Raw genomic sequence first — 17,588 nt, forward strand, 5'->3', positions numbered from 1 at the left:
TGTTGTGCTTTCTTGGTGGTAGCGTCGACGTGGGTGGACCAGGACAGATTTTTGGAGATGTGCACCCCTAGGAATTTGAAGCTGCTAACCATCTCCACCTCGGCCCCGTTGATGCCGACAGGGGTGTGTACAGTACTTTGCTTCCTGAAGTCAATGACCGGCTCTTTAGTTTTGCTGGCATTGAGGGAGAGATAGTGGTCGCTACACCACTCCACTAGGTTCTCTATCTCCCTCCTGTCCTCATCATTGTTCGAGACCCAGCCCACTGCGGTCGTGTCATCAGCAAACTTGGAAATGTTGGAGTTGGAGCCACATTTTGCCACAATATCTGTCCACATCGGATATTGCGGCCAACATCTCCTCATCGATGTTACATCGTCCCAATTCGGGGCGTGTACCACTGACCTACGACCTCCCAGACACCCAGTGACCAATCACATCACCCCCGATCCCCCATCAAATCGGCCGTCATCCCTTCTTTCCTCCAAATTCCGAGACCCCAGGCCCACCCAAGGTGGCCGTCAGGCCCACCCAAGATGGCCGCCAAGGCCCACCCAAGATGGCCGCCAAGGCCCACCCAAGATGGCCGCCAAGGCCCACCCAAAATGGCCGCCAAGGTCCACCCAAGATGGCCACCAAGGCCCACCCAAGATGGCCACCAAGGTCCACCCAAGATGGCCACCAAAGCCCACCCGTAAGGTGAGACACGGAAAGGCCCCTGGTCACCGTCAGTGCTCTAACACCTACCCCCCCCCACCCCCTTCCTCCAACCTAAAAAAAGGCCTGCAGAAGAGCGACACTCCTTCTGGGCCAACGCCCTCCAAAACAAACAAACATTGAAACCCGTGCAAACAGGTCTAGCAGGCCTCACAGCCTCCCCCCTCGCCTCGCTCCCGTTCACTGGCTAAGGCTGGGGGCCACACCCATGCAACAGACAATGTAGATAAGCTGCCCCCGCCTGCCCGCCCTCCTCGGCTCCGTGACCTTAACCATGACCCCCTTTCCCCCCCCCCACCCCCCCATTTCCTCCCCAAACGATGGAACACTCCCCTCCCCCTCCAACTCAGAAACCCCCACCCCGACCCAAATAACCAGACAGAAATGGGCGGAGAAATGTCAGATGGTGTTAGGAACAAATAACAAAGAAAAGTACAGCACAGGAACAGGCCCTTCGGCCCTCCAAGCCCGACCATGCTGCCCGACTAAACTACAATCTTCTACACTTCCTGGGTCCGTATCCTTCTATTCCCATCCTATTCATGTATTTGTCAAGATGCCCCTTAAATGTCACTATCGTCCCTGCTTCCACCACCTCCTCCGTCCAGGCACCCACTACCCTCTATGTAAAAAAACTTGCCTCGTACATCTCCTCTAAACCTTGCCCCTCGCACCTTAAACCTATGCCCCCCAGTAATTGACCCCTCTACCCCGGGGTAAAGCCTCTGACTATCCACTCTGTCTATGCCCCTCATAATTTTGTATACCTCTATCAGGTCTCCCCTCAACCTCCTTCGTTCCAGTGAGAACAAACCGAGTTTATTCAACCGCTCCTCATAGCTAATGCCCTCCGCACCAGGCAACATTCTGGTAAATCTCTTCTGCACCCTGTCTAAAGCCTCCACATCCTTCTGGTAGTGTGGCGACCAGAATTGAACACTATACTCCAAGTGTGGCCTAACTAAGGTTCTATACAGCTGCAACATGACTTGCCAATTCTTATACTCAATGCCCCGGCCAATGAAGGCAAGCATGCCGTATGCCTTCTTGACTACCTTCTCCACCTGTGTCGCCCCTTTCAATGACCTGTGGACCTGTACTCCTAGATCTCTCTGACTGTCAATACTCTTGAGGGTTCTACCATTCACTGTGTTGCCAAGATGCCGGACAAGTGTGAGGTAATGCACTTTGGAAGGTCCAATTCATGTAGGAATTACGCAGTGAATGGTAGAACCCTTGCGAGTACTGACAGGCAGAGAGATCTAGGAGTACAGGTCCACAGGTCACTGAAAGGGGCGACACAGGTGGAGAAGGTAGTCAAGAAGACATACGGCATGCTTGCCTTCATTGGCCCGGACATTGAGTATAAGAATTGGCAAGTCATGTTGCAGCTGTATAGGACCTTAGTTAGGCCACACTTGGAGTATAGTGTTCAATTCTGGTCGCCACACTACCAGAAGGATGTGGAGGCTTTAGAGAGGGTGCAGAAGAGATTTACCAGAATGTTGCCTGGTATGGAGGGCATTAGCTATGAGGAGCGGTTGAATAAACTCGGTTTGTTCTCACTGGAACGAAGGAGGTTGAGGGGAGACCTGATAGAGGTCTACAAAATTATGAGGGGCATAGACAGAGTGGATCATCAGAGGCTTTTCCCCAGGGTAGAGGGGTCAATTACTAGGGGGCATAGGTTTAAGGTGAGAGGGGCAAGGTTTAGAGTAGATGTACGAGGCAAGTTTTTTACGCAGAGGGTAGTGGGTGCCTGGAACTCGCTGCCGGAGGAGGTGGTGGAAGCAGGGACGATAGTGACATTTAAGGGGCATCTTGACAAATACATGAATAGGATGGGAATAGAGGGATACGGACCCAGGAAGTGTAGAAGATTGTAGTTTAGTCGGGCAGCATGGTCGGCACGGGCTTGGAGGGCCGAAGGGCCTGTTCCTGTGCTGTACTTTTCTTTGTTCTTTGTTCTATCCCTTCCCATCCACACCCATTCAAAACCCTTCCTTTTTTTCCAGAAATATTTTATTGAGGCATTTATATTGCAAGTTTTAACACCACAGACAACAGCGCCCCCCCAACATAGCGTACGTAAACATGAATAACACCCCCAACAGCAGTTCCCCACCTACCTGCACCCTCCCACCACAAGGTTAGTTCCTTTCCAAAGTAGTCGATGAACGGCCGCCGTACGGGGGCAGCACGGTAGCATTGTGGATAGCACAATTGCTTCACAGCTCCAGGACCCCAGGCTCGATTCCGGCTCGGGTCACTGTCTGTGCGGAGTCTGCACATCCTCCCCGTGTGTGTGCGTGGGTTTCCTCCGGGTGCTCCGGTTTCCTCCCACAGTCCAAAGATGTGCGGGTTAGGTGGATTGACCATGATAAATTGCCCATAGTGTCCAAAATTGCCCTTAGTGTTGGGTGGGGTTACTGGGTTATGGGGATAGGGTGGAGGTGTTGACCTTGGGTAGGGTGCTCTTTCCAAGAGCCAGTGCAGACTCGATGGGCCGAATGGCCTCCTTCTGCACTGTAAATTCTATGACTCCGGGCGACCCCGAGCATCGATTCCCCTCAGGGCGAACTTGATCTTCTCGGGTCTGAGAAACCCGAGCATGTCGCTCACCCACACCCTCGATTCTGTGGCCACCAGGGAGGCAAAGGCCCAGACATCGGCCTCTCTCGCCCCCTGGACTCCCCGTGTCCCCCGACACTCCGAAGGTCGCCTCCTCTGGACCCGGGACCACTTCAGGACCTCCGACATGGAACAGTACAGCACAGTACAGGCCCTTCGGCCCACGACCATTTATCCTGATCTAAGGACAACCTAACCTACACCCCTTCAATTTACTGCTGTCCATGTGTCTGTCCAAGAGTTGCTTAAATGTCCCGAATGACTCTGACTCCACCACGTCCGCTGGCCGTGCATTCCACACACCCACCCGTCTCGGTGTAAAGAACCGACCCCTATACCTTCCTCCAATCACCTTAAAATTATGTCCCCTCGTGACAGCCATTTCCGCCCTGGGGAAAAGTCTCTGGCCGTCCACTCTATCCATGCCTCTCCTCACCTTGCACACCTCTATCAAGTCACCTCTCTGCCTTCTTCGCTCCAATGAGAAAAGCCCTCGCTCCCCCTCAACCTTTCTTGGTGAGACATGCCCTCCAGTCCAGGCAGCATCCTGGTGAATCTCCTCTGCGCCCTCTCCAAAGCCTCCACACCCTTCCTACAATGAGGCGACCAGAACGGGACACAATATTCCAAGTGTGGTCTATCCCGGGTTTTATAAAGCTGCAGCAAAACCTCGCGGCTCTTAAACTCAATCCCCCTGTTAATAAAAGCCAACACACCGTACACATTCTTAACAACCCTATCAACCTGGGTGGCAACTTTGAGGGATCGATGTACGTGGACCCCAAGATCCCTCTGTTCCTCCACACTTCCTAGGATCCTGCCTTTAACCCTGTAGTCAATATTCAAATTCGACCTTCCAAAATGAATCACCTCGCATTTTATCGAGGTTGAACTCCATCTGCCTCTTCTCAGCCCAGCTCTGCATCCTGTCAATGTCCTGTTGTGACCTGAAACCGCCCTCGACACGATCTACAACTCCCCCAACCTTCGTATCATCGGAAAACTTACTAACCCGCCCTTCCACTTCCTCGTCCAAGTCATTTATAAAAACCACAAAGAGCCAGACATCGAACACAGAACATAGAACATAGAGCATTACAGCGCAGTACAGGCCCTTCGGCCCCTCGATGTTGCGCCGACCTGTGAAACCACTCGAAAGCCCATCTACACTATTCCCTTATCGTCCATATGTCTATCCAATGACCATTCGAATGCCCTTAGTGTTGGCGAGTCCACTACTGTTGCAGGCAGGACATTCCACGCCCTTACTACTCTCTGAGTAAAGAACCTACCTCTGACATCTGTCCTATATCTATCTCCCCTCAATTTAAAGCTATGTCCCCTCGTGCTGGACATCACCATCCGAGGAAAAAGGCTCTCACTGTCCACCCTATCCAATCCTCTGATCATCTTGTCGGCCTCTATTAAGTCACCTCTTAACCTTCTTCTCTCTGACGAAAACAGCCTCCAGCCTTTCCTCATCAGATCTTCCCTCCATACCCGGCAACATCCTGGTAAATCTCCTCTGCACCCTTTCCAAAGCTTCCACGTCCTTCCTATAATGCGGCGACCAGAATTGCACGCAATGCTCCAAATGCGGCCGCACCAGAGTTTTGTACAGCTGCAACATGACCTCATGGCTCCGAAACTCAATCCCTCTACCAATAAAAGCTAACACACCGTACGCCTCCTTAACAACCCTCTCAACCTGGGTGGCAACTTTCAGGGATCTATGTACATGGACTTCGGGAAACCCTTGCCACAATCCCCAAAGCTTCGGACAAGCCCAAAACATGTGGACGTGGTTCGTGATCTGTGATGAACGGTTACTGTACCCTTGTCATCCCTGTAAGGTGATGTCCCCTTTAAGACCGGGCTTGGAAACCTGGGGGACTCCGCCCATCTGGGAGCTGTATATAAGGGGCCTTATAAAACCTTCCCCTCCTCCACTCCCGCTGTCCACATCAACTTAGATTCAAAACCCTTTCAATTAAGTCCGAGTCCTTGCTTCTGGACAAAAGCCCCTGCCTCCTGCGATGTATCTCTGCGGTTGCACGTAACTTTCAACGTCGCCGGGTACAACGCGCTCCACCCTTACATACCACCCACTTCGCCCTGTCGAAGGCTGTCGGCCTCTTCGCAAGCTCTGATTTTCATTTGATTTGATTTATTATTGTCACATGTGTTAGTTGTTACGGGCGGGGCATTTTCAGAACCCCAACATGTATCATGGAGTTCAACCAACCTCCCCCTTTAATGTATTTGTTGCTTTTCCGAGCACACGGCTTGTTCCCTAGGTGTGGGATTACAATTATGGACATGTGGGTGTTTAAACACAAAACAATGTTTATTCCATGAACTCAACTTAACATCTTAAATAAACATTGGATCTCTTAACACCCCTTACTTCAAAGATAACTCAGAAAACATTGCAACTGTAAATAATTCCTTAAAATGTTCCTTCAAACTTCCAAGAGACTTAACACCTTTAAACAGTATCACATCAGTTTAAAGGATCATAGAATCATAGATTTTACAGTGCAGAAGGAGGCCATTCGGCCCATCGAGTCTGCACCGGCTCTTGGAAAGAGCACCCGACCCAAGGTCAACACCTCCACCCTATCCCCATAACCCAGCAACCCCACCCAACACTAAGGGCAATCTTGGACACTTGTTGCTTTTCCGAGCACATGGCTTGTTCCCTAGGTGTGGGATTACAATTATGGACACGTGGGGTTTTAAACACAAAACGCTGTTTATTCCATGAACTCAACTTAACATCTTAAATAAACATTGGATCTCTTAACACCCCTTACTTCAAAGATAACTCAGAAAATATTACCACAGTAAACAATTCCTCAAAATGTTCCTTCAAACTTCCAAGAGACTTAACACCTTTAAACAGAACCACATCAGGTTAAAGGCTTCACTATTGTGAGTTTAAATCGCCCAAGTGATGCAGAGATAGTCTTTCATGGCAGAACTCCCAAGCACTTTTCAAACTGCAAAACTAAACTGCAAAATGGCTGACCTGACCTCGGCTCCACCCACTCTCTGACATCGCTGTTTTCTTAAAGGTACATTGCTTAAACATCCATGTCTTAAAGGAACTCTCACATGACATAGTATACAGTGAAAAGTCTTGTTTCTTGCCTGCTGTACAAACAATGCACGCCGTGCATAGGGAAGGAGGGAGAGGCTGCAGAATATAATGTTACAGTCATAGCAAGGTGTAGAGAAAAGGTCAACTTAATACGAGGTAGGTCCATTCTAAAGTCTGATGGCAGTCGGGAAGAGGCTGTTCTCGAGTCGGTCGGTACGTGACTTTGGGATCTTTTTCCTGACGGAAGAAGGTGGAAGAGAGCGTGTCCGGGGTGCGGGGGGGGGGGTCCTTAACTATGCTGGCTGCCTTTCCGAGGCTGCGGGAATTGTAGACGGAGTCGATGGACGGGAGGCTGGTTTGCGTGACGGACTGGGCTACACTCCCGGCCTTTTGTAGATTCCTGCGGCCTTGGGAAGAGCAGGATCCACACCGAGCTCCCTGGTGAATCAGGAGGTCGTTTCCTGCTTGGCACTGTGGCTTCACAGCGCCGGGGACCCGGGGTTCGATCCCCGGCTCGGGTCACTGTCCGTGCGGAGTCTGCGCGTTCTCCCCCCCCGCCCCCGTGTCTGCGTGGGTTTCCCCCGGGTGCTCCGGTTTCCTCCCACACGTCCCGAAAGACTCGCTTGTTGGGTGAATTGGACATTCCGAATTCTCCCTCCGTGTGCCCGAACAGGCGCCGGAGTGTGGCGACTAGGGGCTTTTGACCGTAACGTCATTGCCGTGTTAATGTGAGCACTAATAAAGTATATTATTATTAAATCCGGCCTGCCTGGTGTGGAAGTGTGTCGGTGCGGTCGATGTAATATCCTCCCTGTTCTGACCTGTTGATTTTCCAATTAAGGGGCAATTTTAGCGTGACCAATCCACCTAACCTGCACAACTTGGGGTTGTGGGGGTGAGACCCACGCGGACACGGGGAGAATGTGCGAGCGCGGTCGATGTAATATCCTCATTGTTTTAAACCCGCAGCCGTATCAAACGCATTAAAGATCACATCGACAGGCTCACAAACCGTCTACGTCGCAGAACATGACGATATACAGATTGGCTGCACATTCCAGCTGGAGCCTGCCGACAAGGGAGCTCTAGACATTGAGTGGAGTATCATGAACCCTGACACAACGCAACTGGATCGTGTGGTGAGTACAAACTCCCAGGACAGGTACAGCACGGGGTTAGATACAGAGTAAAGCTCCCTCTACACTGTCCCCATCGAACACTCCCAGGACAGGGACAGCACGGGGTTAGATACAGAGTAAAGCTCCCTCTACACTGTCCCCATCAAACACTCCCAGGACAGGTACAGCACGGGGTTAGATACAGAGTAAAGCTCCCTCTACACTGTCCCCATCAAACACTCCCAGGACAGGGACAGCACGGGGTTAGATACAGAGTAAAGCTCCCTCCGCACTGTCCCCATCAAACACTCCCAGGACAGGTACAGCACGGGGCTAGATACAGAGTAAAGCTCCCTCCGCACTGTCCCCATCAAACACTCCCAGGACAGGTACAGCACGGGGTTAGATACAGAGTAAAGCTCCCTCTGCACCGTCCCCATCAAACACTCCCAGGACAGGTACAGCACAGGGTTAGATACAGAGTAAAGCTCCCTCTACACTGTCCCCATCAAACACTCCCAGGACAGGTACAGCATGGGGCTAGATACAGAGTAAAGCTCCCTCCGCACTGTCCCCATCAAACACTCCCAGGACAGGTACAGCACGGGGTTAGATACAGAGTAAAGCTCCCTCTACGCTGTCCCCATCAAACACTCCCAGGACAGGTACAGCACGGGGTTAGATACAGAGTAAAGCTCCCTCTACACCGTCCCCATCAAACACTCCCAGGACAGGTACAGCGCGGGGTTAGATACAGAGTAAAGCTCCCTCCGCACAGTCCCCATCAAACACTCCCAGGACAGGTACAGCACGGGGTTAGATTCAGAGTAAAGCTCCCTCAACACTGTCCCCATCAAACACTCCCAGGACAGGTACAGCACGGGGTTAGATACAGAGTAAAGCTCCCACTACACTGTCCACATCAAACACTCCCAGGACAGGTACAGTACGGGTTTAGATACAGAGTAAAGCTCCCTCTACACTGTCCCCATCAAACACTCCCAGGACAGGGACAGCACGGGGTTAGATACAGAGTAAAGCTCCCTCTACACGGTCCCCATCAAACACTCCCAGGACAGGTACAGCACGGGGTTAGATACAGAGTAAAGCTCCCTCTATACTGTCCCCATCAAACACTCCCAGGACAGGTACAGCACGGGGTTAGATACAGAGTAAAGCTCCCACTACACTGTCCCCATCAAACACTCCCAGGACAGGTAAAGCACAGGGTTAGATACAGAGTAAAGCTCCCTCTACACTGTCCCCATCAAACACTCCCAGGACAGGTACAGCACGGGGTTAGATACAGAGTAAAGCTCCCGCTACACTGTCCGCATCAAACACTCCCAGGACAGGTACAGCACGGGGCTAGATACAGAGTAAAGCTCCCTCTACACTGTCCCCATCAAACACTCCCAGGACAGGTACAGCACGGGATTAGATACAGAGTAAAGCTCCCTCTACACTGTCCCCATCAAATACTCCCAGGACAGGTACAGCACGGGGTTAGATACAGAGTAAAGCTCCCTCTACACTGTCCCCATCAAACACTCCCAGGACAGGTACAGCACGGGGTTAGATACAGAGTAAAGCTCTCTCTACACTGTCCCCATCAAACACTCCCAGGACAGGTACAGCACGGGATTAGATACAGAGTAAAGCTCCCTCTACACTGTCCCCATCAAACACTCCCAGGACAGGTACAGCACGGGGTTAGATACAGAGTAAAGCTCTCTCTACACTGTCCCCATCAAACACTCCCAGGACAGGTACAGCACGGGATTAGATACAGAGTAAAGCTCCCTCTACACTGTCCCCATCAAACACTCCCAGGACAGGTACAGCACGGGGTTAGATACAGAGTAAAGCTCCCACTACACTGTCCCCATCAAACACTCCCAGGACAGGTAAAGCACAGGGTTAGATACAGAGTAAAGCTCCCTCTACACTGTCCCCATCAAACACTCCCAGGACAGGTACAGCACGGGGTTAGATACAGAGTAAAGCTCCCGCTACACTGTCCGCACCAAACACTCCCAGGACAGGTACAGCACGGGGCTAGATACAGAGTAAAGCTCCCTCTACACTGTCCCCATCAAACACTCCCAGGACAGGTACAGCACGGGATTAGATACAGAGTAAAGCTCCCTCTACACTGTCCCCATCAAATACTCCCAGGACAGGTACAGCACGGGGTTAGATACAGAGTAAAGCTCTCTCTACACTGTCCCCATCAAACACTCCCAGGACAGGTACAGCACGGGATTAGATACAGAGTAAAGCTCCCTCTACACTGTCCCCATCAAACACTCCCAGGACAAGTACAGCATGGGGTTAGATACAGAGTAAAGTTCCCTCTACACTGTCCCCATCAAACACTCCCAGGACAGGTACAGCACGGGGTTAGATACAGAGTAAAGCTCCCTCTACACTGTCCCCATCAAACACTCTCAGGACAGGGTGAGATTCGGATACAGGCGTCGGTGATAGAACATAGAAAAATACAGCACAGAACAGGCCCTTTGGCCCACGATGTTGTGCCAAACCTTTGTCCTCGATTAATCATCAATTATCATGGAATTTACAGTGCAGAAGGAGGCCATTCGGCCCATCGAGTCTGCTCTTGGAAAGAGCATCCGACCCAAGGTCAACATCTCCACCCTATCCCCGTAACCCAGTAACCCCACCCAACACTAAGGGCAATTTTGGACATTAAGGGCAATTTATCACGGCCAATCCACCTAACCTGCACATCTTTGGACTGTGGGAGGAAACCGGAGCACCCGGAGGAAACCCACGCAGACACGGGGAGGATGTGCAGACTCCGCACAGACAATGACCCAAGCCGGAATCGAACCTGGGACCCTGGAGCTGTGAAGCAATTGTGCTATCCACAATGCTACCGTGCTGCCCTTAAGAACAAATAAATCTACACTATATAATTCTACTCTATCTATTTCCCTGATCATCTTATAAACCTCTATCAAGTCGCCCCTCATCCTTCTCCGTTCTAGTGAGAAAAGGCCTAGCACCCTCAACCTTTCCTCGTAAGACCTACTCTCCATTCCAGGCAACATCCTGGGTAAATCTCCTTTGCACCTTTTCCAAAGCTTCCACATCCTTCCTAAGACGAGGCGACCAGAACTGTACACAGTACTCCAAATGTGGCCTTACCAAAGTTTTGTACAGCTGCATCATCACCTCACGGCTCTTAAATTCAATCCCTCTGTTAATGAACGCGAGCACACCATAGGCCTTCTTCACAGCTCTATCCACTTGAGTGGCAACTTTCAAAGATGTATGAACATAGACCCCAAGGTCTCTCTGCTCCTCCACAATGCCAAGAACTCTACCGTTAACCCTGTATTCCGCATTCATATTTGTCCTTCCAAACTGGACAACCTCACACTTTTCAGGGTTAAACTCCATCTGCCACTTCTCAGCCCAGCTCTGCATCCTATCTATGTCTCTTTGCAGCCGACAACAGACCTCCTCACTATCCACCACTCCACCAATCTTCGTATCGTCTGCAAATTTACTGACCCACCCTTCAACTCCCTCGTCCAAGTCATTAATGAAAATCACAAACAGCAGAGGACCCAGAACTGATCCCTGCGGTACGCCACTGGTAACTGGGATCCAGGCTGAATATTTGCCATCCACCACCACTCTCTGACATCTATCGGTTAGCCAGTTCGTTATCCAACTGGCCAAATTTCCCACTATCCCATGCCTCCTTACTTTCTGCATAAGCCTACCATGGGGAACCTTATCAAATGCCTTACTAAAATCCATGTACACTGCATCCACTGCTTTACCTTCATCCACATGCTTGGTCACCTCCTCAAAGAATTCAATAAGACTTGTAAGGCAAGACCTACCCCTCACAAATCCGTGCTGACTATCCCTAATCAAGCAGTGTCTTTCCAGATGCTCAGAAATCCTATCCTTCAGTACCCTTTCCATGACTTTGCCTACCACCGAAGTAAGACTAACTGGCCTGTAATTCCCAGGGTTATCCCTAGTCCCTTTTTTGAACAGGGGCATGATATTCGCCACTCTCCAATCCCCTGGTACCACCCCTGTTGACAGTGAGGACGAAAAGATCATTGCCAACGGCTCTGCAATTTCATCTCTTGCTTCCCATAGAATCCTTGGATATATCCCGTCAGGCCCGGGGGACTTGTCTATCCTCAGGTTTTTCAAAATGCCCAACACATCTTCCTTCCTAACAAGTATTTCCTCGAGCTTACCAATCTGTTTCACACTGTCCTCTCCAACAATATCGCCCCTCTCATTTGTAAATACAGAAGAAAAGTACTCGTTCAAGACCTCTCCTATCTCTTCAAACTCAATACACAATCTCCCGCTCCTGTCCTTGATCGGACCTACCCTCGCTCTAGTCATTCTCATATTTCTCACACATGTGTAAAAGGCCTTGGGGTTTTCCTTGATCCTACCCGCCAAAGATTGTTCATGCCCTCTCTTAGCTCTCCTAATCCCTTTCTTCAGTTCCCTCCTGGCTATCTTGTATCCCTCCAATGCCCTGTCTGAACCTTGTTTCCTCAGCCTTACATAAGTCTCGTTCTTCCTCTTAACAAGACATTCAACCTCTCTTGTCAACCATGGTTCCCTCACTCGACCATCTCTTCCCTGCCTGACAGGGACATACATATCAAGGACACGTTGTACCTGTTCCTTGAACAAGTTCCACATTTCACTTGTGTCCTTCCCTGACAGCCTATGTTCCCAACTTATGCACTTCAATTCTTGTCTGACAACATCGTATTTACCCTTCCCCCAATTGTAAACCTTGCCCTGTTGCACGTACCTATCCCTCTCCATTACTAAAGTGAAAGTCACAGAATTGTGGTCACTATCTCCAAAATGCTCCCCCACTAACAAATCTATCACTTGCCCTGGTTCATTACCAAGTACCAAATCCAATATTGCCCCTCCTCTGGTCGGACAATCTACATACTGTGTTAGAAAAGCTTCCTGGACACACTGCACAAACACCACCCCATCCAAACTATTTGATCTAAAGAGTTTCCACTCAATATTTGGGAAGTTGAAGTCACCCATGACTACTACTATGCTTTGACCTCTGCACCTTTCCAAAATCTGTTTCCCAATCTGTTCCTCCACATCTCTGCTACTATTGGGGGGCCTATAGAAAACTCCTAGCAAGGTGACTGCTCCTTTCCTATTTCTGACTTCAACCCATACTACCTCAATAGGGCGATACTCCTCGAACTGCCTTTCTGCAGCTGTTATACTATCTCTAATTAACAATGCCACCCCCCCTCCTCTTTTACCACCCTCCCTAATCTTATTGAAACATCTATAACCAGGGACCTCCAACAACCATTTCTGCCTAGTATGGCAGGGGGGTGGGCACGGGAGCAATAGGTCAGAAGGTGAGAGCGTTGAGGGAGAACTAGGGAATAGGGACAGTGTGGCTCTGAGGCAGAGCAGACGGGGAGAAGTTGCTGAACACAGCGGGTCTGGTGGCCTGAAGTGCATATGTTTTAATGCAAGGAGCATTACGGGTAAGGCAGATGAACTTAGAGCTTGGATTACTACTTGGAACTATGATGTTGTTGCCATTACAGAGACCTGGTTGAGGGAAGGGCAGGATTGGCAGCTAAACGTTCCAGGATTTAGATGTTTCAGGCGGGATAGAGGGGGATGTAAAAGGGGAGGCGGAGTTGCGCTACTTGTTCAGGAGAGTATCACAGCTATACAGCGAGAGGACACCTCAGAGGGCAGTGAGGCTATATGGGTAGAGATCAGGAATAAGAAGGGTGCAGTCACAATGTTGGGGGTATACTACAGGCCTCCCAACAGCCAGCGGGAGATAGAGGAGCAGATAGGTAGACAGATTTTGGAAAAGAGTAAAAACAACAGGGTTGTGGTGATGGGAAACTTCAACTTCCCCAATATTGACTGGGACTCACTTAGTGCCAGGGGCTTAGACGGGGCAGAGTTTGTAAGGAGCATCCAGGAGGGCTTCTTAAAACAATATGTAAACAGTCCAACTAGGGAAGAGGCGGTACTGGACCTGGTATTGGGGAATGAGCCCGGCCAGGTGGTAGATGTTTCAGTAGGGGAGCATTTCGGTAACAGTGACCACAATTCAGTAAGTTTTAAAGTACTGGTGGACAAGGATAAGAGTGGTCCGAGGATGAATGTGCTAAATTGGGGGAAGGCTAATTATAACAATATTAGGCGGGAACTGAAGAACATAGATTGGGGGCGGATGTTTGAGGGCAAATCAACATCTGACATGTGGGAGGCTTTCAAGTGTCAGTTGATAGGAATACAGGACAGGCATGTTCCTGTGAGGAAGAAAGATAAATACGGCAATTTTCGGGAACCTTGGATGACGAATTATATTGTAGGCCTCGTCAAAAAGAAAAAGGAGGCATTTGTCAGGGCTAAAAGGCTGGGAACAGACGAAGCCTGTGTGGCATATAAGGAAAGTAGGAAGGAACTTAAGCAGGGAGTCAGGAGGGCTAGAAGGGGTCATGAAAAGTCATTGGCAAATAGGGTTAAGGAAAATCCCAAGGCTTTTTACACTTACATAAAAAGCAAGAGGGTAGCCAGGGAAAGGGTTGGCCCACTGAAGGATAGGCAAGGGAATCTATGTGTGGAGCCAGAGGAAATGGGCGAGGTACTAAATGAATACTTTGCATCAGTATTCACCAAAGAGAAGGAATTGGTAGATGTTGAGTCTGGAGAAGGGGGTGTAGATAGCCTGGGTCACATTGTGATCCAAAAAGACGAGGTGTTGGGTGTCTTAAAAAATATTAAGGTAGATAAGTCCCCAGGGCCGGATGGGATCTACCCCAGAATACTGAAGGAGGCTGGAGAGGAAATTGCTGAGGCCTTGACAGAAATCTTTGGATCCTCGCTGTCTTCAGGGGATGTCCCGGAGGACTGGAGAATAGCCAATGTTGTTCCTCTGTTTAAGAAGGGTGGCAGGGATAATCCCGGGAACTACAGGCCGGTGAGCCTTACTTCAGTGGTAGGGAAATTACTGGAGAGAATTCTTCGAGACAGGATCTACTCCCATTTGGAAGCAAATGGACGTATTAGTGAGAGGCAGCACGGTTTTGTGAAGGGGAGGTCGTGTCTCACTAACTTGATAGAGTTTTTCGAGGAGGTCACTAGGATGATTGATGCAGGTAGGGCAGTAGATGTTGTCTATATGGACTTCAGTAAGGCCTTTGACAAGGTCCCTCATGGTAGACTAGTACAAAAGGTGAAGTCACACGGGATCAGGGGTGAACTGGCAAGGTGGATACAGAACTGGCTAGGCCATAGAAGGCAGAGGGTAGCAATGGAGGGATGCTTTTCTAATTGGAGGGCTGTGACCAGTGGTGTTCCACAGGGATCAGTGCTGGGACCTTTGCTCTTTGTAGTATATATAAATGATTTGGAGGAAAATGTAACTGGTCTGATTAGTAAGTTTGCAGACGACACAAAGGTTGGTGGAATTGCGGATAGCGATGAGGACTGTCTGAGGATACAGCAGGATTTAGATTGTCTGGAGACTTGGGCGGAGAGATGGCAGATGGAGTTTAACCTGGACAAATGTGAGGTAATGCATTTTGGAAGGGCTAATGCAGGTCGGGAATATACAGTGAATGGTTGAACCCTCAAGAGTATTGAAAGTCAAAGAGATCTAGGAGTACAGGTCTACAGATCACTGAAAGGGGCTACACAGGTGGAGAAGGTAGTCAAGAAGGCATACGGCATGCTTGCCTTCATTGGCCGGGGCATTGAGTATAAGAATTGGCAAGTCATGTTGCAGCTGTATAGAACCTTAGTTAGGCCACACTTGGAGTATAGTGTTCAATTCTGGTCGCCACACTACCAGAAGGATGTGGAGGCTTTAGAGAGGGTGCAGAAGAGATTTACCAGAATGTTGCCTGGTATGGAGGGCATAAGCTATGAGGAGCGATTGAATAAACTCGGTTTGTTCTCACTGGAACGAAGGAGGTTGAGGGGCGACCTGATAGAGGTATACAAAATTATGAGGGGCATAGACAGAGTGGATAGTCAGAGGCTTTTCCCCAGGCTAGAGGGGTCAATTACTAGGGGGCATAGGTTTAAGGTGAGAGGGGCAAAGTTTAGAGTAGATGTACGAGGCAAGTTTTTTACGCAGAGGGTAGTGGGTGCCTGGAACTCGCTACCGGAGGAGGTAGTTGAGGCAGGGACGATAGGGACATTTAAGGGGCATCTTGACAAATACATGAAGAGGATGGGAATATAAGGATACGGACCCAGGAAGTGTAGAAGATTGTAGTTTAGTCGGGCAGTATGGTCGGCACGGGCTTGGAGGGCCGAAGGGCCTGTTCCTGTGCTGTACATTTCTTTGTTCTTTGTTCTTTGCCCCTCTTCTATCCAAGTTTCCGTGATGGCCACCACATCGTAGTCCCAAGTACCGATCCATGCCTTAAGTTCACCCACCTTATTCCTGATGCTTCTTGCGTTGAAGTATACACACTTCAACCAATCTCCGTGCCTGCAAGTACTCTCCTTTGTCAGTGTTCCCTTCCCCACTGCCTCACTACACGCTTTGGCGTCCTAAATATTGGCTACCTTAGTTGCTGGACTACAAATCCGGTTCCCATTCCCCTGCCAAATTAGTTTAAACCCTCCCGAACAGTACTAGAAAACCTCCCTCCCAGGATATTGGTGCCCCTCTGGTTCAGATGCAGCCCGTCCTGCTTGTACAGGTCCCACCTTCCCCAGAATGCGCTCCAATTATCCAAATACCTGAAGCCCTCCCTCCTACACCATTCCTGCAGCCACATGTTCAACTGCACTCTCTCCCTATTCCTAGCCTCGCTATCACGTGGCACCGGCAACAAACCAGAGATGACAACTCTGTCTGTCCTGGCTTTTAACTTCCAGCCTAACTCCCTAAACTCGTTTATTACCTCCACACCCCTTTTCCTACCTACGTCGTTGGTACCAATGTGCACCACGACTTCTGGCTGCTCACCCTCCCCCTTAAGGATCCTGAAGACACAATCCGAGACATCCCTGGCCCTGGCACCCGGGAGGCAACATACCTTCCGGGAGTCTCGCTCGCGACCACAGAATCTCCTATCTATTCCCCTAACCATTGAATCTCCTACAACTATTGCTTTTCTCTTCTCCCCCCTTCCCTTCTGAGCCCCAGAGCCAGACTCAGTGCCAGAGACCTGGCCGCTAGGGCCTTCCCCCGGTAGGTCATCCCCCCCAACAGCATCCAAAACGGTATACTTGTTTTGAAGGGGAACGGCCACGAGGGATCCCTGCACTGTCTGCCTGTTCGTTTTCTTTCCCCTGACTGTAACCCAGCTATTCTTGTCCTGTACCTTGGGTGTGGTTACCTCCCTGTAACTCTTCTAAATCACCCCCTCTGCCTCCCGGATGATCCGAAGTTCATCCAGCTTCAGCTCCAGTTCCCTAACACGGTCTTTGAGGAGCTGGAGTTGGGTGCACTTCCCGCAGGTATTGTCAGCGGGGACACCGGTGGTATCCCTCACCACCCACATCCTACAGGGGGAGCATGCATCTGGCCTAGCCTCCATCCCCTCTTACCTTACAGAATATAGCTGCCCTGTGGACCAACTGGATCTCCGTCCTCCGACTCTGTTCCCAGTCAGCTGCACTCTCTGCAAACTCCTGGCTCCCTTCTCGCTCTTTGCGGAAATGTAGGAAACAAAATGAAAGGAGCACCTTACTCCCTCCGCACCTAAAACTCCCTCAGTCACCAAACTCTCACTATAGCACTCAAATGCACCAAATTCAGCACTCAGTGCAAACAAAGTCTGCACTGTAGGGGATCACTTTTATACTGTGAATCTAGCCTCTGAAAACTGGCCTAATCCAACTAACTAATTAACAAGCTCCAGCTGCAAGTGCCTACAAGTAGAACCTTTGTTTAAAGCTGATTGAAAATTCACCTTCTTCTCAACCAAACTGCAACTTTTAAGTTAATTAACTAAATAAAAGAAAGA

General features: G+C 50.0%; 1 protein-coding gene across 1 annotated transcript in view; it reads left to right on the top strand.

Annotated features, from left to right (window-relative positions):
* Positions 1-2,811: 2,811 nt before the first annotated feature.
* LOC140405335 (coxsackievirus and adenovirus receptor homolog) overlaps positions 2,812-17,588 on the top strand; it is a 49,189-nt gene continuing 34,412 nt past the window's right edge. Inside the window, exons 1-2 of the mRNA XM_072493626.1 lie at positions 2,812-2,866; positions 7,421-7,590. Of these exons, the coding sequence (XP_072349727.1) occupies positions 2,812-2,866; positions 7,421-7,590 (225 nt within the window). The remainder of the gene's footprint in view (positions 2,867-7,420; positions 7,591-17,588) is intronic.

The sequence above is a fragment of the Scyliorhinus torazame genome, chromosome X (assembly GCF_047496885.1).
Source record: "Scyliorhinus torazame isolate Kashiwa2021f chromosome X, sScyTor2.1, whole genome shotgun sequence".
Classification (NCBI taxonomy): domain Eukaryota; kingdom Metazoa; phylum Chordata; class Chondrichthyes; order Carcharhiniformes; family Scyliorhinidae; genus Scyliorhinus; species Scyliorhinus torazame.